Here is a 25,427-nt window from a genome sequence, read left to right on the forward strand (position 1 = left end):
ATGCAAATAAAAACACCAAGCATATGAAAACAGGTGCTGCCATTGTGAATTCTCAGTCATTGTTACAGTAAAAGAATTTGCTAGGTGTTTGATGTAGTTTAAAGTGTTGTTTGTAATGTTCTAAGTGTGCCAGGCTTGGAAATGTCATTCAGGTCTGGTACCTTGTTTTGAAAAGATCAGTAACTTGTATTAGTATGTGCTTGGAATTAAAGCCTTGTATATTTCCTGTTTATTGTTATTAGGTATAAGCAATCAAGGGCAAAACTTCTCGTTGTCCAGAGATGGAAAACAACATAACTACTATATCTCGTGAAGAGCTTGAAGAGCTAAAAGAAGCATTCAGTAAAATAGGTATGTTTTAAATAAGAAAATAGCAAGGATGCTATTAAGATTGCAAAGCCGTGTAGGACTTGTGGAAGAAATCTTTATGGATCATTTTGACAGGGCCATGTTTTCCTTCTACGTTGCCGGTAATATCTAAGAAAATAAGAATATTTACATAAACCCCCTTATTTTCACTGAAACTGTGTGCTTGTTCAGTTTTTTTCAACTTCAGCAATGAAAATGGATACATTGTCTTGCTGGGCAGTTGTGTTATTTGTGCCATTGTATATGCAGCATTATAGCTCTCAAAATTCAGTTTTTTGAACTCCTTAAATCTGAAAAAAAAATTTAATCAAACTTCAACTGTTAAGTATATTTTCATGTTAGATCACTGACACTCTTTTTGCTTTATTTGCATGCTTTGGTGTGCTAGTAATTTCTCTTTTTGTTTGTTGGAGTGGATTTTACATTTGAAGTAAGCTAAACTTGGAGATTTTTTGATCTTGCTTTTGTAGCTACCAGATGTTAATAATAACTGCACAATTTTGTATGCTTGACAGGATGCTTGCAGATTAATCAGAGAGTAAACAGAAAGAGCGAGAAATTATATAGCAACTATCATTTATTTCCAGATTGCAATACTGCTGTGAATGTTAAAGTTCACGTCTGCTTTATTTCTTGTTTGCTGCAGTTCTGTGGGGGTGATGTGTAACTGCAGCTCAGCAAATCAAACAAACATATTTGTAATCATTCATAATGGGGGAACAGAGTTGCTTTAGGCAAGAAGTCTTAAATATTAGGAGTCTCCAACTTGGTAGAGAGACTGTTGGGAAGCTGTATGTTAGAGATCTGTAAGACCATGAGTAGTATCGAAAAGGTGAAAAGGGAGTTACTCAGTTTCTGTCCATAAAAGTATCACATGATGCCCAATAGAGAGTCAGAAAGCTCAAAATAAAAAGAAGTAACTTTTCTCCATGGCAAATAATAAAACCATGAACTCATTGACTCAGGATGTTGTTGAGACCAAAAAAGAGTAGAAATGCTAAAGGAATAAGATGCATCTATGGAAGGGAATTGATGAGTTGCTATTAAACAATCATCCTGATGTAGTCTGTAGCTCTAGAAGTCTATAGCCTGCAGGATCTGGAAAGACAGATCAAAAAAAAAGAGCACTGTACACATGTATCAATCTATTGGGAGGTGTTATGATAGGTAGATACTGGTGTTGTCTGACAGCTTTTCTATTTGTTTGGCTTTCACCATTTCCTCCTTTTTCTCCCTTTTCTTCTTGTATGTTTTTTACATTTCTGCTCTAAGAATTGTCTGTACTGCTACTACTCACTGAAAAGCATTTTATTCCTTACTGTTTTATTTTTTACAGAAAGCATAATAATTAAGCCTAATTTAGCTTTTTTTTTCATTTTTATGTTTCTAGTGTCTTTATGGATAAATTGGTTGCAGCTATATTGGTAAACTGAGAGAAAGGGCATGTATTTAACTCTCTGCTTGTCATCATGGAAACTTAACCTCAGTGAAAGATGAACCTAGAGAAATAAAATAGCTAGTAATCTGAGTGAATTTGTGAGCACGTCCTCTGCTTTTTAGACTGTCCCTGTTATTACATGTGTTATTACCTGACTACAAGCCAGACAGTGGATTGATTAATACATACGCAGGCATAAAGTTTGTCTGTGTAGTGATTTTTGAATTATTGGTAGTATCAAAAACACAAAAAGAGACTTTTTTTAACAGGCACTTTTAGCCTTTTGTAGCACTGAAATGTGGCCTTATGAAGCTGTACAGAAGCTACACAGTGTGGTATGGATTACAGGGAAATTACTGTATAGCAATCTATTATGGCTAGAGATGAAAGCATGTTTCTCTGCTTTCCCTTCTGTAATGTGATATGTATTCATCCACTCTGGTATTATTGGCTGAGTTCTTATACTAGAGACAATATGAAGAGAGGTCTTTTAACTAGTAAATGAACAAAACAGAAGTGGGAGCACCTTGACAAGTCAGAAAAGGGGCCACATAATTTTGCTTCTGTTTCTGACTCTGTTACTCGTGATGTTCTCTTACATTACTTATCTTGGATACATCTTTTATAGAACTGGGAAAATACTATTAATTCATATTTTGCAAGAGCTTTAACATGATCATGAAAGAGACTGAAAATTGTTGTTAAACATGGAAAATATTAGCATTAAATATATAAAATGATGGGCATTATGTCCGGCACTAGTTATGCTGGATATGATTTCCTGTATTTGATCAAGCTTCATCTGTACTGTGTATGGACTGTAACTTTCCTGCTTTTAAAAGTACTTCTCTCCGTTGCATAGACATTGCATTACAAGTACAGGTAAGGCTATTTTAATGGATATTCTCAAATTCTGCTTATATGGATATGTCTGTACATATATATGGAAACATGCATAGGTATAAAAAAAAATTAGGAACAGTTAATGTGTTTGATTCACTTATACAGTTCATTGGATAAAAACATATTATAGGCTTGTAAAATGGTGCTTTATTATACTAAGACAAGAATTGAAGACTACTTCCTGTGCACAGATTGGCCTGAGGTGGAAGTACAAAGGGTATTTTTATAATTCCTTCTGTGCTGCTGCGTTATTCATCATGAGTAACACTAATTACACTGAGTTTTTCTTAATTTAGTTTTATGTGATACAGCCATTCATTTCTTTGCACAATTGTGGAGCTATACCATATCTCTTGTTGAAAAAAGCATTCTGGAAAAAAGCTGTAGTGGACATTCCTGACATGTGGTCTTGGGAGCCAAGTGTAAGTGAAGGTGGCAGTACAAATTGCTCCCAATAGAGCTAGTTAATAGATTAAGGAAGGTCACCTTTTAATAAACAGATACAGATCATCCCGGATTTATTCTTCACAGGTAAGCCTAACCACATCAAAAGTTCTGAAGAACAGAAAATGTCTATCAGATACTAGGATAAGAAACAAAATGCAGAGTCAGGTAGAGCTCTTGTGTAAGTAGTTTTTCTTGTTTAAGTGTGCTCTTTTAGTAAAAACTTGCATCGGATTTGAGTTTACTGATTGCAAATGGTAAAATATCGACAGGAGGAATACATCAATTGATCTCCCTTTCACTTGAAGGTTTATAGAGAATTTTGTTGGGAGTCTTAAAAAAAGCTTAAGGTTAGCTATTTACAAATATGCCATCTTGTTATAGCTGTGCTTTGGGTTTATAAAATAGTTCCTGAGAAAATATATAAGAAGATGGCACAACTCCTAGCCAGTTGTGCCTCTAATCCACAAGTATTCCTTCATACTTACTCATTTATGTAAGAAGAAACATTCACTTCCTAGAACTGTATTTCTCACACTTTATTTATTCTCAACAGTTACTATACTTGGTTCTTTACATAAGTATAAAAACAACTTGTGTTTTCATTTTACAGATATTGACAACAGTGGGTATGTCAGTGATTATGAGCTTCAAGACCTGTTTAAAGAAGCAAATCTGCCCTTGCCTGGTTACAGAGTCCGGGAGATCGTAGAAAAAATCATTGCAGTGACAGATAGCAACAAGGACGGGAAAATCAACTTTGAAGAATTTGTCTCTGTAAGACATTCCTCTGGTATTTTTCTCTACTGTCTGATATATGTTGAGAACTAGGATAGAAAACTGAATTAAGTGATACAACTAAGTACTGTTTTGATACAAATAACTAATATTTTGAGAATGGGAAAGTTTTCTGTGACAATTTACAATATTCTATGTAATTATTTTCTAGTCTTTATATTTCACTCTCCTGTTTAATTTAGTAGATCTCATTTGGGCATCATCTGAGAGCAGAGTAGTTTCAGTCTATTCTACTTTCTATTTCCTCAAAGATGAAGGGATGGACTACATGTTTTAGGAACAATTGGATTAGCCCCTGCCCTGAGAAAAGAGTAGATAATTAGATACTGGCCTCTAAATTATTTTAGTGATAAACTAATGCTTGCACTACTATGCTTAATCTCTATACTGAAGGTTATTTTTTACTGGGAGTGAGGTACAATTTTTCACTTTTAGTGAACAAATTTGAACAGTTTAGACTTTTTTAATGTGGATCACTGGCTAGCGTGCTTTATTTAAGAGAAACAAAAACTTTTCAGGCTGTTGGTTTGTGTGTGTGTATAGAGATGATTAGTTTTTTTGCTTTGTATTTAGAGTACTGCTGCTAATTGCAAGAGGTTGCTTGTTGAACTAGTTATTGATCTTTCTTTTCGAGATTCTAGTTTGCAGTGGTTCATAGGTGAGATGGAAATATTTGCATCCAGGTATTGAACTGTATCTGTTACTTATACTTCATTGTCAGTTTTGAGACCTCTAAAGTATTTGGGCCAATTTAGGACATAGCCAATGTGGTTTACGTTGCAGGCAGGTGGAAAATGGTGTCAGCTTGCTTAAGGGCATGTGTAACTGTCACGTAGTAACCTTTTACTGTAAAGCATATGATGAAGTGGAAGAAATATCCTACAGTCATAGAAAATCTGTATGTCTTCAGTGTTTTCTTCAGTTCACCAAAATATCTGTGGGAAAACTGTGTAGACTGTTACATACCTACCTTGAGGTACTTACTGAGAAATAATATATTAGATATCCAAGTATGCAAACTTCATGAAGGGATTTAAACTAGTTCTAACTAGGCAGTCAGGTTAATCACTGACTCCAGAGTACTTACATGAGTTAACAGTTATTTGAAGGTATGCTCAATCACAGAATGCTCTTTTTCTTATTCCAGATAATTCAGGAATTGAAAAGCAAAGATATTAGCAAGTCTTTCCGAAAATCGATAAACAAAAAGGAAGGTATTACAGCAATTGGAGGAACATCAGCAATATCTAGTGAGGGGACACAGCACTCTTATTCAGGTAAGAAATAATTAAACAGGAGTGTTCAGTTGTTGTTAGCTTCATGCTGCACTCACAGGGAAGTTGGGCATCTTTGCCAGAGCAAAAAATGAAAGCAAGCGCTGACAGCATGTGGAGAAAAAAGAAAAAATGGCCCCTTTGGCATACTTCTAGTAATGCTAGTCAAGTTTTTGGCTTCATTATGTTACTCTTACTCCTGTACTCAGATAAAAATGAATCCTCATTTCCACTTCCACAGTGCTAACTTAAAATGAAAAGAACACCACATATCATTTCTGAACTGAAGGACCTCTTCAGCTGTCTTTGCACCATTACAGAATTGTTCACTCTCATGATTTTTGCATAGCCTATCTTATACTTGAGAACTTGCTTTTAATATTTGATCTCTGTTTCTTTCTACCTCTCCCTGCTGCATGTCATTTAAGTTGGTAATCGTTCCTAACTGCATTGCAGCTCCTGGGCAGAATGTTAACCACGTTCCAGGATCATATTGTGATAAACAATATTGCAACTTAATTTTGATTGACTTGAGTCTGGGATTTGCTGTGGTTCCAGAAATATGTTAAGATTCTATACGTGAGGAAGATTCACTTCAGTTAGCTAAAGGTGGTGATACCCTTTCTCTAGGTATTGTAGCACCAGCTGCACTTGGTATATCTCCAAAGCAGAGGATATATTCCATCTCAAAGGATGCCTGTAGGGTGGACAGGGTCAAAGCTAATTTTTAGACTCCCGTTTCATTTTTGGTGTAGAGAAACTGACCCCACTGGACTGCAATTCATCTGATCTGGCCTCATCAGCCATCTACTTTATGATGAGACAAAGTGTTCACTAGAATTTCACATTTCTTCCCACTGACAATGGAAGAAGTGTAATGAGTCAGGTGTACATACCTGCCTTACAAGTTACTTCTTGAGGCAAGTGAGGCGAATACCACCTGTACTGTCTGGTAATTTAGATGATGATACTTGATCAACTTGTCCCAATAAGCATTCTTAGATACACAGTAATAAATTCTGCACTAAATATGAAAGAGAACATAAAACTGAGGTTCTAAACTTCTTAAGTTTCCCAAAGCTAAATACAGCACAATAATTCAGATGATGAGCTCAAAAATACTGCCAGTCCCTGAAGTCTTACTAGAAGGCAAAATAAAATGCTGCATTTTAAACCAATGGTGTATAGATTGAGATGTTGCATATTTCAGATGACAATTTTCCCTCTTTTTATTGTACTTGCTGAGAAACTGAATTCAAAGTCAGCCATGATGACCTTTTATGTTGCTATGATTTTTTTTTTCTTTCAGAAAATCACCAGATGTTTAGACGTTGCAGTAGGGGAAAAAAATCAATCTGTACTTAATGTTTTTTGTGTGCTTTCCCACTGGTCTGATTCTTTTCATAACTGGCCCCTGTGAAGCTAAGGGGTTCTTTGACCCAAGTCTGATGTTTAGTAGTATGTGTTCATGGAAGTGATAATAGATTATTTTAATGCTCTTTTTCTTTTCAGAGGAAGAAAAAGTTGCTTTTGTTAATTGGATAAATAAAGCTCTACAAGATGACCCAGACTGTAAGCACCTCCTACCTATGAACCCATCAGATGCCAGTCTCTTTAAATGCCTTGCAGATGGCATCCTTCTTTGGTGAGTCCAGGGCTGTGAGAAAGAAATTAATCTCAAAGGTTAAATGCTGATCACAGTGACATGAATTGGAAAACTTCTGGTAGGCTTTAATGTCAGGACTCCACTCTTAAATATTTCAACCAGTGTGTAGGATGGGGAAAATCTGTTTGCCCATAGAAATGTTATTTTTAAGCAAATTTTTAATGTGACTTTCTATATATTATATAAGTGGGTTTCCACTTCAGATCCGTAATTATACATGTCAGATATGTGCAGGCTGTTTATAAAGGAGGTAATTACACAGTTCATATGTCCATTAGGTGAAATAATTAGAAATCTTTGCTATTTCAAATCTTAAAAGTTACTAAATGTAGTTACTAAATCATGGGATGGGAGGAACAGAGATCTGAATTAAATCCATGGTAAGACAGAGAGCATATAGTAGGTCCCTTAATTTTAGTCTGCTGTAACTTTCTGCTTAGTTCGACTAATAATACTTATTCATACACCATGGTAACAAGGGCTCAACTTATTAATATCAATGTGAATTAGTCTTTAAGATCCTTGTACATGCAAGATACTATAGAATTGCAGTGCAGAAATATATTGGTTATATTAGAAAGATTTTTCATAAGAAACTATTTAACTGTCTTTACAGTTTTAATTTTCTCAAGAACTTTTTTTGACAGCACAGACATGCTCTGTTACTTAAGTGTAAAACCCAGTTGCTCAACTTCCTTACAGTTACATATTATCTGGAGGTTTCTGGGTGAATGTGCAATTATTTAACAGGGAGAGGAGATTTAGAGGATGAGGTGGTAATTTTTTATCATCAGAAATATTTACATCTAGTTTAAAGTGTTAGCAGCTTATAATCAAATAATATATTTTCTGCGAATGTTTGAATAATCTCTTGACTTTTCTTCCTTAGCAAAATGATCAACTTTTCACAACCAGATACAATTGATGAAAGGGCTATTAATAAGAAGAAACTCACTCCTTTCACTATTTCTGTAAGTACTGCACAGATAGGAACTTGCCACAAATGAAACAGTAAAATATCTTTCTATAGCTTTGTTTTAATGACAGTTCTGATGGAGCAAAACTAAAGTCCTATGTATTAAAAATGTCAAAGCATAAACTGTTACGTTCTAATAAACCTTTCTGAATTCTCCTGTTTCTTGGATGATGTACAGGAAAACTTGTATTTTTCATGCTTTCCATAGTTATTTCCCTATTCACTATTCTCATTTTGCTTTACTTAGTATCTGAAGAAAATAGTTCTAGAATGCTGAGTGGGTGGTCAGGTTGTATTTTAGCAATGCAGAAAGTATTGCATTTTCCATAGTGGAGAGTGGTTTGGATAGAAGATAAGTTCTATTTTTAATTGTGTATGAAGTCCTGAAAATATTTGAGAGAAATAGTTTTTTAAGACCTTAGTTTGGGTATAAAAAAAATAGATCTGGAAGAGGGAAGTAGATCTGTAAGTTACTAGCCTAATGAGGAAAAAAAATAAAAATCCTGATTTAAAAATGTCAGTTAATTGGCAGACTTTTCATTTCAGACTGTGACATTAAAATATGAACATTTAAAACATACCATGTTCTAAATCCTCCAAGTGGGTTTTGTAATCTCTACTTGGTGAAAGAAGATGTCTCAGCAAAGATAATACTATGTGTGCTTATGTTGTCTCTGTAGATAGCTAAAATGTGACACAAGAAAACAGAGGGTAATATTTACGAGATCTGCCAGGTATTTTTTCTTGGAATGTTTCATCTGTGACAATCATCAGCTTTACTTTCAGTGTCAGGATGTTGAATTGCCTTGATATATATATTTTTTTTTTTTTTTTTTTTTTTTTTTTTTATGCTGTCAAATTACAGTTTAACAGTTGCTTCATGTCCTGGTTTCGGCTGGGATAGAGTTAATTTTCTTCATAGTAGCTAGCATAGTGCTGTGTTTTGGATCTAGTACCAGAAGAATGTTGATAACACACTGATGTTTTTAGTTATTGCCAAGTAGTGCTCAGACTACTCAAGGACTTTTTGAGCTTCTCCTGCCCGGCCAGGTGCATAACACAGGGAGGGAGCACAGCTAGGACAGCTGACCCAAACTGACCAAAGGGCTATTCCATACCATAGAACATCACGCTCGGGGGGAGTTAGTTGGTCGGTCAGTTGCAGGGAGACTGATCATGGTTCAGGGACTGATCATGGTTCAGGGAGTGATCGCGGCTTGGGACGGGCTGGGCATCGATCGGCGGGTGATGAGCAAGTGCATTGTGCATCATTTGTTTTGTATATTCTGTATATTCTGTTACCATTCTTATTATTACTGTTGTTACTATTTTCTCTTATTAAACTGTCTTTATCTCAGCCCTCGGCTCTAACTTTTTTTTTTTTTTTCCCTTCCCAATTCTCTCCCCCATCCCACTGAGGGGGGGGGAAGGGAGCAAGCGGCTGTGTGGTGCTGAGTTGCCAGCCGGGTTAAACCACGACACTTCAATAAACATGTCAGCCTGTACAAGCTCCAAGATGGAATGACAGTCATATCAGTAGCTTCCTGCACAGGGGCAGGATTCCATATAAGCATATTTTTCCACAGGATCAAGCCCTTGATAATTCAAGCAATGTTGTCTCATTTGTGTATGTGATATTTATGAGATACAAAAAATATTTTGATGAGAGTATTCCTCAGTGATTCAAGCTGCAGAAGGTGGTCCATGATTTTTTGGTGGGTCCATATTAAACACTGTCAATAATGTTTTCCATTACATTTTGACAAGATACACAGTGGTTCAATGCATTATTTCTTATAACTTCTGAAACTTAAAAAACTTACTATGAACAAATTTACTAAGAATTACCACCTTATAAATTTCCAAATAGGAAAACCTAAACCTGGCTCTGAACTCAGCATCTGCTATTGGCTGTACGGTTGTCAATATCGGATCACAAGATTTGCAAGAAGGAAAACCACACTTGGTATTAGGACTCTTGTGGCAGATCATTAAAGCTGGTCTTTTTGCTGATATTGAGATCTCCAGAAATGAAGGTAAGAGTAATATCCGGTATAGCAATGTCCACAACTTCAAATTAACTGAAATCACAATAGCAATGATGTCAGCTTTCTTTCAAATTTGCTTTTAGCTCTTATCGCCTTGCTAAATGAAGGAGAAGAACTAGATCAGTTAATGAAGCTTTCCCCAGAAGAGCTCTTGCTACGCTGGGTGAACTACCATCTGACCAATGCAGGGTGGCAGAAAATCAGTAACTTCAGCCAAGACATTAAGGTATGTAGTTATCACTCTGATAATTGAACATAATGGTATTTAAACATGCTATGCATAGAAACGAATGGGCCAGATCAGAAATAGAATAGTAGTCATCTGCTTTTTCAAGCTATAGATTCATCCTGCATTTTTTAACACTGAAAGAACATTATTTTGATCTCTCATATCCTATTCAGTTGCTCATACCATGTATTATCACATCAGTATAAAGCGAACATATCTGAGAAGCTTATATTCGGGGAAATTCTAATGTTCTGAGTTTGTTATTAGAGTTACTTCGGACAATTCGCACTACCTTATTATTTACCTTTTTCCAGTCCATCCTTCCCTGCTCCCGCGTCTGCAGAAACCCATCTTCTCTTTCTTTTGTTGTTTTAAGGAAGAAGTATATGGCTTTAAATCTCCCTCCGGTGCATGTTTGCTAATGGTGATTGCCCTTTGCACCTACCATTCTGCAAAAGAGTAGGAAAGAACAGTTATTCAGAGGGCTGTCTGGAGTAGCTACTGATTCTTGGTCCAAGGAGAGAGCAGCCCCCCTCAATCACTGTGCTTTGCTGGTGTGCCAATTTACTGACACAAGGGGACTGAAAGGCATGTCGGTTCCTTGGAGCATATGGCAGATCTGCGTAATTCTTTTCTCCTCTTAAGTCATTCTGTATAAGGTATGCAGACTACTGTAGTAAGTCCAGCTGAAGAGAGAATACCCAAGTTTTTAAAATTTAAAGCAAAGGAGGAAGGTTCCCTAAGGTGGTAAGACCTCTTTTCATTGAAGAAAACCACGTCGTTAATTGCTAGTTATGTCTTTTCAAATGCCATCAGGGAGGCTGCTATTGAAGCAAAACTCTTAACTAGGGTTTTATATCAAAACTGCTATGGTAAAAATATTACATGCTACTTAAGAAAAGTATTAAATACTTCTCTTACTAGCACGTTTTTGTTTTATTTTCCTAGTTTCTTAGTGGGGTAAAAAAACCAGATGCATACCGAAAACTGGATTGAATAAATACAACTTCTTTTGTCACTATAGATTCATCCTAAAACAACCACTTGCTCTCCATTTTTAATTCCAGTTACCTCATCGATTAAGAATGAGAAGTTTTTATAAAAACGCTCTATTTGGAAACGATAGTGAAGGAATAAATACCAACTCTGAAAATAAGATCCATATTGGGATTTTTTTTGTGGGTATTCTGTATAAATTTGCCTTAAATATCTGAATTTCAGCTGTCTAGTTCACATCCAACAAAAAAATTAACTAACATTGTCCAGAATAACTAACAGTTGTTCCTTTTCTGTCATCTGGCTAAATAAGTTCTACGAGAAATACCGTATTAAAATGGTTGCATGACCTCATCCATATTCACTGAAATTAGGGTGCCATATTTTTTATTTCTATGGTTTTTGAACTATAAAAGCAGTAAATGGTTATGAAAGGCTACATACTTGCTTATACTTTTTTAAAATATTACACTGCTTGTTTTAGGATTCAAGAGCCTACTACCATCTGTTAAATCAGATTGCACCCAAAGGAGATGACTGTAATGAATTGCCTGTTAAAATTGACTTTTCAGGATTTCATGTAAGTATCCAGAAACATAAAAGTAGACTGGAATTATGAGACCTCTGTGTATGTGTCCAACATCTTTGTTACAAGGCTGTCCCGGAATCCCCTTTTGTTTTGTAACACATACGAAAGCTCAGTCAGACTCCTCAGTGACACAAAAGCTTAAATAGGTAGAAACTTGAGTTAAGTTCCAGGGTGCTGCTGAAACAGGATAATGCCTTCTGCAGTCTAAAATTTGGAGCTATGTTTTACTTGGAGTAGTGTCTAACTTTTTATTTTCAGTTGGGTACTCCCAACGTGAATATTACAATATCCTGCTTCAGTTCTGCTCTTCTGGAATTCAGACAAGGAGAAAGACTAGACTTCACAAACCTCGTGATCCTTCCTCAAACCAAATAGCATTCAGAAATAATGTGAGCCATTCCAATAACCACCAGGAAAGGAAAGTGTGGCAACTACCAAACTTAAGCTGTAAAGGGATAGAGGGTCTAAAACCAGCCTAGGTAGATGTGAATGCTCACTGGAAGGATTATTCTGATATTGCATTTGATACAAAATTGAACTATGTGCCTAACATAGAGATACCTATATATCAATCAGAATCTTAAGTAGAATCTTGTTATTCATTATAATAATGAAAACCCACATGCAAAATTATGTTTGCATGCAAGCTTTAGTCCTCTTGAACTCCTTCATGAGGAGAGCTCTGGTTTATTTGTTTGCTTTTGTTTGGGGGTTTTCTTGGGAGTGAGAAAGGATAGTAGGGTTTTTTCCCTGTAATTTCCTACAGTTCATATGATCGTGTTCTGTAATAGGTTATAAACCAGTATCAATAACAAGTAACAACTTGTTCTAGAGCAAGCTTCTGGTTGAGTGTACCAACACTGAATTACTGACTGTTAACTCTATTCTAACAGTAATTCAATTACTAACTCATTTACCTATAAATAGTAACTCTTAGTATTGTGAAGATTAGAGACAAAAAGTATATGCTACATGGTTTTGAAGACTGATTTATTCTATGTAGATTAATAATAAGGACAAATAAACAAAATAACACATAGAATTCAGAGGCAAAAATATTAAAAGGCAAGCAAGATAGTGGATTATCACATCCTGAAATATGCAAACTCTTATTGAGGGTTTTGGGCATCATCTGTAGTTACTGTGCTTGAGAATATCAGTTTAAAGCAGTGGTGGTGAACCTATGACACATACTAGAATATACAGTGCAGGAACCAACAGCCTGGAAATAGAAATATAACCACTACACAGCTGCCTACTACTGCTGTTGCTGTGATTCATGAGGGATGCTGTGCAGGCAGCCACAGAAGCAAAGGACAGAAAGGAATTGGAAGGAAGATGGGAATTGTTATGGGCTGTAAGAGCTAGTTCAGGCACTGGAAGAATGAGAGGGGAACTGACGTGGATCACTTAAAGATTTGCCAAACTGAAGATTGGAATGGAATCATAATAACTAAATAATAAAATAATAAATAAAACATAATAACTAAATAACCAAATAACTTTTATTTTTTTTCTTTTAGGATAAAAGCGACTTGAGGAGGGCTGAATGCATGCTCCAACAGGCAGATAAATTGGGCTGCAGACAGTTTGTAACTCCAGCTGATGTGGTTGCAGGCAACCCTAAACTCAATTTGGCTTTTGTTGCAAATCTCTTTAACACATATCCAGCCCTACACAAGCCTGACAATTCATCTTACGATGTCAATTTATTAGAAGGTACTAAACTTAATAAGCATACAGGAGATAAGAATATTAGTGTTTTCTATTTAAATATTCCTTCTAGGTTGTGATACAGGATCCCTGTGTGATAGTGCCTGTGTTAACAACAGCGTATAGAGCTTTCTCACTAGCTTTCAATATAAGCTGTAGCTTAAGTCCCCATTACTGTGATTATTGTTCACTTGTGTTAGCCTGACCAAAGGCTATTCCTGAATAACGTTCTATCATTTATTTGCAAGAGCAAAAACTGTTCTTATTCCCTTTCCAGTTTCCCGTGCTTCTTTCCATACTGTTTATATTTTAGCTGATGCAATAATTCTAGCTTTCCCTAATTTGCAGTGCTGTGTTATGCAACTGTAATAGTCTTTTAAAGTACTTTTCACATATTGTGTTTATATATAAGTGTGTGTATGTGTATTAGTTGTGTTTTAAAAGAGAAAACATTAAAAAAAAAAAAAAGGATTCCTTACCAGCAACCTATATTAATCTCTTGCATCAGCCACCTATATAGATCCCAGCATATCAGCAAGTTTGGACTTGAACTGTACAGTTCAGATTCCTAATGCTAGAGGTACAGGGATAATTGGTAGCAACCTTTGGCTGTTACCCTTTCTGTGACCAGCTAATTCAGGATAATGAAATGGCTCCTGCCAGTGTATTTCGCAGTTGTTCACTGATCTCAAAGGAATGGTGAGAATCAGGGGTGCCGCACTCGGGAGAATCATCAGCAATGTTCACACATTCCTCTGCACTGCCTACTCCTGCATTCCTCTTACTGTTCCTATCAGGTTTCCTTTCCATCTAGGTGAGTCCATCTTCCTTTGCTCCTCTTTTTTTCATAATTTGTCTGTTCTGCTACATCCCTTTTTCACAAATCTTGTATCCCTTGACCATTCCTGTTTTGGGCTTCCTGCTTTTCTAGTTTCAGCTGGGTGCCAGCTGTGGTAGAGGTATCAGAGCACAGGAAGTAGTCTTCCCTTTTCAGCTGTGATATCCCTAGTCACTGCAGTCCCTGCTATCCAGGACAAATGATTGATGGAAAGACCTGCCCTTCCTCTGCTGCAATTTTGTTTGAAATGTATGCTCCTGAGAATGTATGCAGGAGCTGTGTGGAGGTGGAAAGTGTTCAGTTCAGCTTCTCTGTTCTGAACATCAAGCTGCAGGTGTGATTCAAAATACTGAAAACTTGGTCAAATTTAGAAGAGTTTTCATTGGCATGGCAAAAAACAGCTGAACTACTTTCTGAACTTTCCTAAAATATTTAGATGAGATCAAAGTCTCAGCTAAAACAGTATGTAAAAAGTTACAATCACCTGAATGCTAGATTATGATTGTAATGATAAATACTGGCCAAATTTAACTTACTGTTTATAGTATATATTTTAAAGATGGATAATCATGCCAGTGTTATCTGTTCAAAGGCAAGTAGACAAGTCTCCTTTGACCTACATAATAACTCTTGCGGTGTCATGTAGATCTAAATCATCGAAATAATTATTTTAGCCAAAAGACAGTGTTGTTAATGTGGTTTTCTGTTAGCTTTATTTTCCATAAAATCCTGTGGTTTTACTGATGTTTTCTCAAGGTAGTGTTATATAAAATATAAGACATTAATCTCTCTATAGTTTCATCATAGATTGTCTGTTGAAATCTGACTCATAATTTATAATGCTTTCCTATTTTGCTTCATGAAATGCAGATTTGACCCCTCCTAATGTAGGTACTGTATTTAGTACTTTTCCGTACTCCATAAAAGTGTTTATTCTGCAATTTTTCTTTTTCTCTTCCCCCCGCCACCCCCCCAGTGTTTTAATCATCTCTGTCCTTTTCTGGTTGATTTTTGCATTGTTCTTATATTTTTCTATTGCTTTAACATGCTGTCATAAGTAAAAAAGAAAAAAAAACCAAACAATTTATAGGTCTAACATGATGCATATAAAATGGGGGCAGGACTTGGAGTAAGTTAAATGCCATATAGTTCTTTCTGTGGGTTTAACCAGTAGAGACCTTCCATGAACCAAGACGTAAAGCTCTAGGCATGTGTGGGTGAGTAGAGCTTTCTGAAAGTCTTTCTTTTAGTGCAATAAATTCCATCTTTTCAGTGGCTGTTCCACCCAAAGAGTACGATGTGGCTGTTCTCTCTGGTTTAAGACTATGAATACTGCACATAAATTGACATCAGCTCTGATAATGCTTAACAAGTCTGGTGATGTGCACTTGTATGCAGATAGAATATCCCCCAGGTACACTGACATAGCAAAATGAATGTTTGATGCTATGTGGGGATGGAGGGGGAATCCTGACCTTAGTCAATGCACAACCTTTAACTGGGTGTTGCTGTTGCTCTGAGGAACCTCTCACTTGTGGGGAAGGCAGCAGAGTTTGGAGTCTAACTCGTACAGAAAGCTGAGTTCTTGCGGGGAGGAGACTTCTGTCCACCCACGTTTCCTCCGGTGTAGATGTCATCTGCTGCTGTTGCTTAGTCCACTGCCAGCCTTCAAGGCTGTTACCACAAGAGGGTTAACTACTGCCTCTCAGGCCAGCTGAACTTAGGGTGCAAATTGCATCTTGAGCTCTGTCTTTCAGAGAATTGTAGGTATTTGGAGTGCTGCAGATTCTTGATCCCATCCCTGTGGCTACTCCCCACTCGGTTCCATAGTATAACAATCTCAAAGAAAGAGATGGCAATAAATATAAAGTATACTACCAAATTTGCTCCTCTCTTTTGCGTAGCTCTGCCCCCTTTCTGCAGTTTTCAATGATTTTGGCTATCTGCTGCACCACTCAGCAGAAGATACCTTGTGATCCTATCAAGAGTGTATATTTTGAATAAAAGAATAGAGTAAAAATTGATTGGTTCTCAGCCACCTGGAAAACTCATGAACACTTGTGTTGCATTATAAAGGGATTTGTTTAGAGTGGCAGATTAAATATAGTATGCCGGGTTTAGTTTTCCTGGATTCCTGGTATCCAAAAGGATGCTGCCCAACTTGCATGTTCTTGCTCCTGCTTGGCTTGATTCTTTTGACAGTCTTAAGCATGCATTTTAAAATTCTCACTCTGAGTGTGGTTGCTGAGTATCTGGTTTTGTAGCTACACTTTGTTTAGTAAGAGTTCATTAAATAATCTTGTTACCGTCTTTGCAATGGACAAGTGTTCCTAAAAGTGCTTTAGTGTCAGTATTTTAGGTATTGCAAACCAATTCAAAGCTCAGTAAGCCTAAATACTTCAAAAAAGAAAAAAAGCAAAAGGGACTTGCTTCAAATTGCTATAACCAATTAAGTTACTCTTTATAAACTTAAATTATATATCATGCTTATATTTTGATTGGATCTTTTTTATTTGGAAAACCAGTAGTTTAATTTTGCAAAAAATTAAAAAGGGGACAGTTCTCATGCTACATAAGCCTCATTAAACAAACTCGGTACCACTATCCTCTGAGGAACAAATGAAAAAAGCAAAGAAAAAATCTTACTCAGATTTTTACATGTTTCAGTCCTGAGAAATCTGTTCTTTCACTTTTGGGGGAGGTTTTCCCCCTCCTCAATGTCCATTCTGTTTTCTTAACTGTGGATTATCAGCCCAGGGAAACAAAGCGATGAGTTTATTCCAAGCTTGCATATTCAGGCTAAATATTTTCTTAAATGCTCTTCTTTGATGTAAGAGAGAACAGCTTATGCAGCACTGCTTCACATGCAATTGGCCACAGATACATTGTTAAAATTTATGTTCTATGTAGAAGATCAATGTATTTCTGCAAACTATTACAATAGATAAAAACAATCTAAGCCAGGAAAGTGAAGGTTTTGTGGTTTGTTTTTTTTCTTATTGAACCTTCTGAATCTCTCATAAGCAGAGTTGCTAGTTAAAACTGCAAGAATAACTAGCCCCCTTGGCAGTATAAATAGCTTCACAAATTTGACCCATACAAAACTGCCTTGCTGAGTCTCCAGTGTTAAAAACTAAAAAGGTGAGGTCTATTGCTTTGGGGAGGACCTTCATAAATTAATACAGGGAACCTCTGTGTGGAGAGAAGTGGAGCTGTAGTTTCTGGAGTTTGATGCAATTGCAATAAGCGTGTTAGTACTAACTTCTATTAAAAACATGCAGTTCCAAACAGATCTAAAGATACTGTTGAATGCAACTTCCACTGATTTTGGTTTTAGAAAACTATTGATCGTCACTATTTTCTCCATGTTATATTAATTATCTACCAACAAACTATTTCTGTATTTTATCAAATTGTATTTACACAGAAAAATGTAGTCTAACAGTACTCCTTGTAGTGCCTCTGGCCTTGTGCCCAGAACTGAGGGACTCTGAATTTGACAGGATTGCCTCGACTTATTGGCCAGTAGAGACTACTTTCAAGGAAAAGGATGGGGTGGAGTGGTGTGAGAGCCATTTAAACTTTGCTTATTAAAGTGTTTTCTCCAATAATTTATATAGAATTATGTTTGTCACCATAGGAGAAAGTAAGGAAGAAAGAACTTTCAGAAACTGGATGAATTCACTGGGCGTAAGCCCATATGTTAATCACTTATACAGGTAAGGCTCTTTTAAAAACAATAATTTGATTTCCCATGGATGACAGGGGAAGAAAGAAGAAGGGAAGAATAAAGGGAAGGTGTATTTTTACTAGGACAGTGATTTCCAGGTTTCCACGCAGTGTGATAGGAACTGGTCTCTAGAACTGCATTAAGCAGTACGTGCCTTGGATACTCTACTCATGATCTAGAAACACTAGAAAACCTAAAAAAATTTTTGTGTTCCCCTCACTCGTACTTCATATGAGTTTTTTTTAAAAGTTGAGGTTATTGTGGTTTATAATGCGTGATTTTTATTTTCTCTCGTGACAGATGAAACAACCACAAACCTATTAAAACAGTAATGTAATTATAAACTATGTGAAAGGATAGATGTCTGCTGAGTAGACTGTAAGAATCTACGCAGTGTGGCATTACCTCAAAGCAAAGGGCATGCTTTCTAGATGCTTCTGATCACTTCAAATTGTGCCAGCAGTTGATTCAAATCCTATCCATAGAAGATACAGGGAGCAAGCGGGAACATCTGCTTGCATGTATACTTGCTGTTAGGTTTCATTGTTTCTGTTTTCTGACCTGTGTAAAGTGATAACATCTGTAGAACGCTTAATGTGGAGAACTTCATTTAGCAAGTAGCTGAAGGGGATTATCAGGAATGCAATTTGTAATGGGAAAATAATACTTTTCCTAATACTCTTTTTTTTCATAAGGTAAGTATATTGGGTTTGATTATTTTTTAGTGAAGTACATCTGTAGGTGCAGATATAAAGTATGAGTATTTAACATTTTGGAAAGTTCCGAGGAAACAAAAGCTAGATCAATAAATGAAACTCTAGCTAGATGTTTTATCTATGCCTACCCTAGGAAAGCAATTAGTTAATTAAAGTTGGTAAAACAAGTGGCTGTGCTTACTTCATTGAGATTTGTGAAAATAATGAAGTTAAATATACAATTTAATGTAGATAATCGCAGAAATGGAGCAATAGCATATAGGCCAGTTTCTCCACAGAACCACACAAATTTTTATCTGTGACTGGAATTTTTCAGCAACTTAATTACACTTTGTGAAGTCTTAAGTACTTGACGTTGTCAGTGTGAATATGAGCTTTTGTACTTAAAAACATTGTTTTACTCTGCTTTAGTGACCTGTCTGATGCTTTAATAATCTTCCAATTGTATGATATGACTCGTGTGCCGGTTGACTGGAACCATGTCAACAAACCTCCTTATCCATTACTTGGTGGTAATATGAAGAAGGTAGGTAGTCCAGTTTCAGTGTCTCCCATTGTGCTGTTTGTAGTAATCTGGGTTGTCTAGATTTAGGTGCTACTGAGACAGTCCTGGCAAAAAAAAAAAAAAATCTTCCAGATATTATCCTAAGAAATAAATAGTAGTTATAGCATATATCACTTTAGTTTCTAAATGTGGACACCTATTGGTAATATTGAATTTAGGGTCTAATTAGGGTATATAAGTAAAAGTTTCAGGTCTGACACAGCTATCATTGCCTGATGCTCTTCTATTGTGAGGTGTTTCCTTACAGAGCAGTTTTATTTGCTGCCTGGAGAATTTGTGCAAGACTTGCAGGGTTCAAGCGTTCAGTTAGTTTTGTAATTATTATGAAGCCAGAAATGCAGAGGGGGAAAAAAACCCACACATTTCAATGTTTTCCAAATTCAGGTTTGATGCAAGTGTATCTTAATTCATTGACTTTTAGTGAAAGTGAACTTGATTTTCTCAAGTGTAAAAAAAGATTATCATTGGAATCTTGCATACTTGCATTTATAGTAAAAACTGTTATATTAATGACCATGTAGAAAGGTAACAGTAAGCCAAAGTAATTCAAAATACACATAGATTATAGGTTTGTATTATAGAAATATTAAGGTGTTTTCATTATTTGCACTCAACATTTATTTTTAGATTGAGAATTGCAATTATGCAGTAGAACTTGGGAAGACAAAAGCCAAATTCTCACTGGTTGGTATTGCTGGACATGATCTAAACGAGGGTAATCCAACTCTGACTCTGGCTTTGGTATGGCAGCTGATGAGAAGGTAAGTTAGGCACAGTATGTGATAGATGTGTATACATGTATATACATATATAAAATACGTATCTGCACACGTGTGTGTGTGTGTCTGTGTATCAAAGCCAATTAAAGCTAGCATTCATTTCACCCAACAGGTATTTGAGAGCCATCTCTAAATATCCCTCTTCTCCAAGATAAACTTTTACACGTTCTTTTTTTTTTTGTTTTGCGTACTGTGTAGTGATTGAAACCACAATAGCGTGTATGTGTATACATCCATTTACAGAGACAATTAAAACCTTGTACACTAAAAACTGTGATTAAAGTTATAAATCTTGCAGCAAATAAAAAGAGCACAACTTATTTCATGTTGACTCCATGCATCTTTCCATAAGTACAGAGTAATTTAAATATTTGTAAAATTAAAAAATAAAGATAAATAGGAAGAGGTGATGTATGCTATAGAAGTTAAAACAGGAAGAAATTTTTAGGCCAGCACAGTTACAATAATGTAACTATCATAAAATCAAAATCTTGCTAGTGCACTGAGCAGGAAAAAAAATAGATTATACATTGATGTCAATAAAGAGTATTTTGTTTCAAGTATTTTCCACAAGTTAATTTTATTACACCTACCCAAAAACACTCTATGCTTTTGGTTTCTCAGACTGTTGTGATTCAGTTTTCAAGGTGACTTGGATGGTAAGGAGCCATTTAAGCTTATAAAGGAAGAGTAGCTATGATGTGCTGAGTAAAACAAATACATGAAGATGATGTAACAATGAATATTGTGAGTTTTGGGGTGCTATTTTATTCTTGTTACAATCGAAACAGTGATTTAAAGTACTAAATAGTTTATAAGGTAAGGGTACCTTATGAAGATAAGTACTTAGCATTGTTACTGTGCTGAAGTAATACTTTACTTTTGCTTGTAGCTTGATACTGTTAGAGTTCTACCACTCTCAGACCTTTACTTTTCTTAAAGGTATACTTTGAATGTACTATCAGACCTTGGAGAGGGAGAAAAAGTAAATGATGACGTTATTATTAAGTGGGTGAATCAGACGCTTGCAAAAGCAAATAAGGAAACTTCAATTACAAGTTTCAAGGTAACCAAATGAATTTACTTTTTTTTCTTTCCAAATTTAATCAGATCTGGGATTTTTAACCTGAGCAGTTAACAATTTGGCTTTAGCAGTGGCTCTCCCATCAGCTAGCATAATTGTGTAAGGAAGTATTTCTGACAGTCTGTGAATCTTCAGAAGTACTTTCCAAGTCTATTAATACGAAACAAAAAGAAAGTATAATTGCTGCTGTAAGATTCAAAACAAAACACACCTCACCCCACAAAAAAAGGGCTAAACTTTCAAAGGGGCATTGGTTGTGTTTTTAAGATAACTAAACTGATGGTAGACCAATAAAGATAAGGAGCAACTTATATAAAGTGACATTATTCAGTATACCTTTTTTTACTACTGTGGGTTTTTTGGGTGGTTGTGTTGTTTTGTGTGTGTGGTGTTGTGGGGGTTTTTTTGGTTTTGTTTTTTTTGGTTTTTTGGTGGGTGTTTTTTTGTTTTTGTTTTTGTTTTTTTTTTTTTTTACAACATTCATGTATATACTGCCTTTCACAGTTTGAATTTTTGTCTGTATTTTGGGGTTACTGCAACAACCAGATTGTGTAGCAGAGAAAGCAGAGGTCCCTGATGTTCATTGTGGACTATGAAAGCAAAGTTCTACTGAATTGCTGTTAGTTCAAACAATAAAAATTACAAAGGTGTGGTTTTGGACTATGGTCTTGGGGAGATACCTGTGCATTCAATGTCTTAAAGCAGATTTTTATTACTATTATTAGATGTATAGTTAATGTGGTGGCTCTATAGGACTTCACTGAATTTGAAATCGTAGTTCTGACCTGGTGGTGAAGGCAGCCATGTCACGTGGCTTATGTGCTGAGCCCCTGTGGGAACAGAGCTAGCCTCGCTGGCACTGTCTGCTGACCGTTGACTTGACGTCATCAGCTGCTTATCTGCCTTAACGGTTGGGAAGAAATAATTGCAGCAATAGCATTTGGTGTTTTAAGAATAGATAACACATGTCTGTGTATTAAAAACAAAATACAGACTGTTTGTTCTCGCTCAGAATACCATTCAAGTTGAAAAATTATAAAAAGTGAACCATGAACTACTTCGGAAAATAGTTCCCTTTGCAAGAAAAGGAGAAAAATAAAAGTAGTCGGGGAATGTAAATACCTTTTTGTTGTCCTGAATGCCTGGTCCTTGGACTTCTTTCACAGTTCCCTTCCTTCCTTAGGGAAGGAGGGGAGTTTGTTTCATTAAATAAACTTATACCATTTGTGTAATAATAAAATCAACACTGAGTGTGAACCTTTTAATCTTTGATTGTGGAAAAGAACATTAGACCTCATAAAAGGGGGGAAAAAACCTTTACATAAAGTAATAAAACACGCTGCTGCCTTTCAATAGGTGTGTAAGATGTGCTGTAGGGGTTTTTGCATTGTGAAGACAGAATAATCAAAGGAAATTCCTTACACTAATCTGTGTCTTTTCTTTTAGGACAAATCAATTAGCACTAGTTTACCTGTCCTAGATTTAATAGATGCCATTGCACCAAGAGCAGTTCGTCCAGAAATGGTCAAGAGAGAAGATCTTTCTTACCAAGACAAAATGAACAATGCTAAGTAAGTTTTAAATGAATTATTTGTATTTTCCTAAAGTGCAAAAAATGCATGAATTCACAGTATAATGAATGATTTACTGATTTGTTAATAGAGATTAAACTAGCATTAGTTGATTTGTTTCAAATGGAATGTATTATAAATTCTAATATTCTAGAGCTATTTTTCTAGCATATTTAAAATATTAACTCAAATTCATGGCTGACATGAACCTACCACAACTCCAGTGCAATTAGTTTATTAATAGCCTGCCATAATCCATATTGGTTTTGGCAAAAATAAAAGCTTTGATAACAGGAGCAAAACATGTGCCAATATAATTGCTATATGTGCTATCTTCACAATAATGTCCATTAATTCTTGAGTGTAAATACTGACTGAACAGGTGTATTCTGCTATTAAAATGTGGTGTTGTTCTTGTGAATCTTGGCACACTAGTAGATGCAAGGAAAATAACAATATTTTCTATCATTTTCCAAGGTATGCCATTTCAGTTGCTCGAAAAATTGGTGCTCGTATATATGCTCTCCCAGATGATCTCGTTGAAGTGAAGCCAAAAATGGTGATGACAGTGTTTGCATGTTTGATGGGAAGAGGACTGAACAAAGTATAATAATGAAGAGATGTAATATAACTTTCTGCCATGTTAAGTATAATGAATGCCTCGCAGTTTACAGAGTTCTGAAGCTTAGTAGAAAACAAGAAAATTTGTATGCACAAGTATACTCAATAAGTTTTAATAATGTGTTTATATTAAAATTTTATTTGATTTCATAACATTGATTATTTATGGGTAATACTGTTTTCAGAACAGGTCCATTACCAAATTAACATCACAGATTTGTATTGCTTTTAAAAAAAAACAAAACAAACCAACACACCATCAAGCTTCATTCATACTAGTTTCCATAGCATTGTAAGAATCTGCAGCATCTTGCATATGTTATTTTGGGACCTATCGTGAAACGCTGTTTGATTTTCGTGGGTGTTACGTGTAGTCATACAAGTCTCAAGGTGCATTCCAATCATATTACTCCTAACTGCACAAGAGTTATCATCCTTGCCTTATTCTTCAAGAGCTTAACTCCTGTTGAAGGCAATGAGAGTCTTGCCATTGACTTCAATGAGAACAAGTGAAGGCCTATGGTAATGTCTGGCAACTAATGAATGTTGTTGAAGTTTATGAAATGTTTTTGTGGGAATAATCTTTAAATACATGTAGTAGTTTTGTTCTGTTACTGAGCAGAAGCTTTCATTGTGTATGTCTTAAGAAAACACAGCAAATAGTAAGCAGAAATGTAAACATGTCATTCTTGGGTCTTGCATATATGTTAGCTTTTTGCAGTTAGACTAAACATTTTTTTTAATTTTTCATAAAATATTGTATAAGAAAACAAAAAAGCACTGGCTAGTCCAGTTTGGGGTTTCACATTATAATGTATTGCATTTCCTTACAGATTGGTCTGTTGATTTTTTTTTTTTTTTTTTTTTTTCCCTAAAACATTTTCATGTGCAGAGGTTTTGTCTAGAAAGACTGGTGCGCTGTTTGAGTGAAATTAAGTCCATAATTATTTTCTTACTAATTTTAAAGTAAGTATTTGTACTCCTTTCTGTGCAGCCGTAAATTTTCACCAAATGTTTGGGAGCTGGATGTTTAATAAAGTTGTTACCAGAAGTCAAACAGTAAGAAAGAAAGAAAACTAAATTATTATTTTTTTTAAGCATGAAGCTGCTACTTTCTCAACTCCTGAAAACAGTCCTCAGTGTGACAAAATCCAAGAATCATGATGATGGAATGGTTAGGCTAAGCTTTACATCTTCGCTATCTTGCACAACATATGAACAGAAAGAAGATGCATCTATTTAGTTTCTATTATGTAATGGGATACTGGGAGCTGAGAGAATTAAGTGCTTTGATTTAGATCCATTTGTCCCTGTTTACTGGTTTGTATTGTCTGGACAAGAATAAATGATTAATATTTGATAGTTACTTGGCCTCCATTTCCTGTTCCAAATGATGATCAAGTGTATGGAATTTGAGTTCTTTGCCCTGATTCTGGAGACAAAGAATTCTAAGTGCTCATTCAAGATGGGCCAAATTTGAGGTTTACTTAATTTATTCTTACACTATAGAGATTATCTCTTTTTGAGCTATGCAGTTCTAAAGTACTGTATTTACCTTCCCGGGCACTCAGCAACTTACTTTGTAAGGGTCAGTATTTACTGTTGTGTAAACTATTGCTGTAGTGGTTTTGTTCCCTTTATGAAAAATATCTGCTACAATTATGGGACTCATTATTCTAGTCGAGAATGACTTTAACCTTACTTCGATTCGACTGAAATTGGTTTTCAAGGGCAACTATCTCTTGCTTCTCAGCATACAAGTTTGAGTTACAAGCTAAGAGTTACAGCTTGAAGGAGAAATGACAGCTCCCACCAGCTGGAAGGAGTTGTTAACCAAACACGATTTTTGTAAAGGAGATTCAAAAAAACAGCTGAAGTCAGTACACCTATGAGCTCTGTTTCTGTGCCTCTACATACTGCCAGATACACTAAGCTGGGGTGAGCAGGGCCGCAGGGGAGAAAAAGGGATCTCGGGGAAAATGCAGGAACGGGGCCGGTGGGGAGTTCGATGCTGGGGGCCGGCTGCGCTGTGTTCTCACCGCCCAGCTGCCTGGAGCGCCCTCCCCCTCACAGCGCCTGG

The 25,427-nt window shown here is 35.9% G+C and overlaps 1 protein-coding gene across 2 annotated transcripts; it reads left to right on the top strand.

Moving 5' to 3' along the window:
• Positions 1-281: 281 nt before the first annotated feature.
• PLS1 (plastin 1) lies at positions 282-23,336 on the top strand. Of its 2 annotated transcripts, none has more exons than XM_009639754.1 (15): positions 282-351; positions 3,768-3,931; positions 5,100-5,229; positions 6,739-6,871; positions 7,782-7,863; positions 9,739-9,904; positions 10,000-10,142; positions 11,626-11,721; positions 13,254-13,449; positions 17,922-18,000; positions 19,139-19,253; positions 19,920-20,053; positions 21,014-21,137; positions 22,602-22,726; positions 23,204-23,336. In XM_009639754.1, the coding sequence occupies exons 1-15, from the start codon at positions 282-284 to the stop codon at positions 23,334-23,336; spliced, it is 1,890 nt and encodes a 629-aa protein (XP_009638049.1). The 2 variants fall into 2 exon arrangements, with proteins under 2 accessions (XP_009638049.1, XP_009638051.1); XM_009639756.1 differs by having other exon boundaries at positions 3,768-3,850.
• Positions 23,337-25,427: the final 2,091 nt, after the last annotated feature.

Source organism: Egretta garzetta, unplaced genomic scaffold, assembly GCF_000687185.1.
Source record: "Egretta garzetta isolate BGI_Z169 unplaced genomic scaffold, ASM68718v1 scaffold425, whole genome shotgun sequence".
NCBI classification, from domain to species: domain Eukaryota; kingdom Metazoa; phylum Chordata; class Aves; order Pelecaniformes; family Ardeidae; genus Egretta; species Egretta garzetta.

Excerpts from the sequence above, each read along its gene's own strand:
- PLS1 (XM_009639754.1), top strand. The coding sequence starts at position 282 with ATGGAAAACAACATAACTACTATATCTCGTGAAGAGCTTGAAGAGCTA. Across the intron at positions 352-3,767 it reads AGAAGCATTCAGTAAAATAG|ATATTGACAACAGTGGGTAT; the intron begins GTATGTTTTAAA and ends TTCATTTTACAG. Across the intron at positions 5,230-6,738 it reads GACACAGCACTCTTATTCAG|AGGAAGAAAAAGTTGCTTTT; the intron begins GTAAGAAATAAT and ends TTTTCTTTTCAG.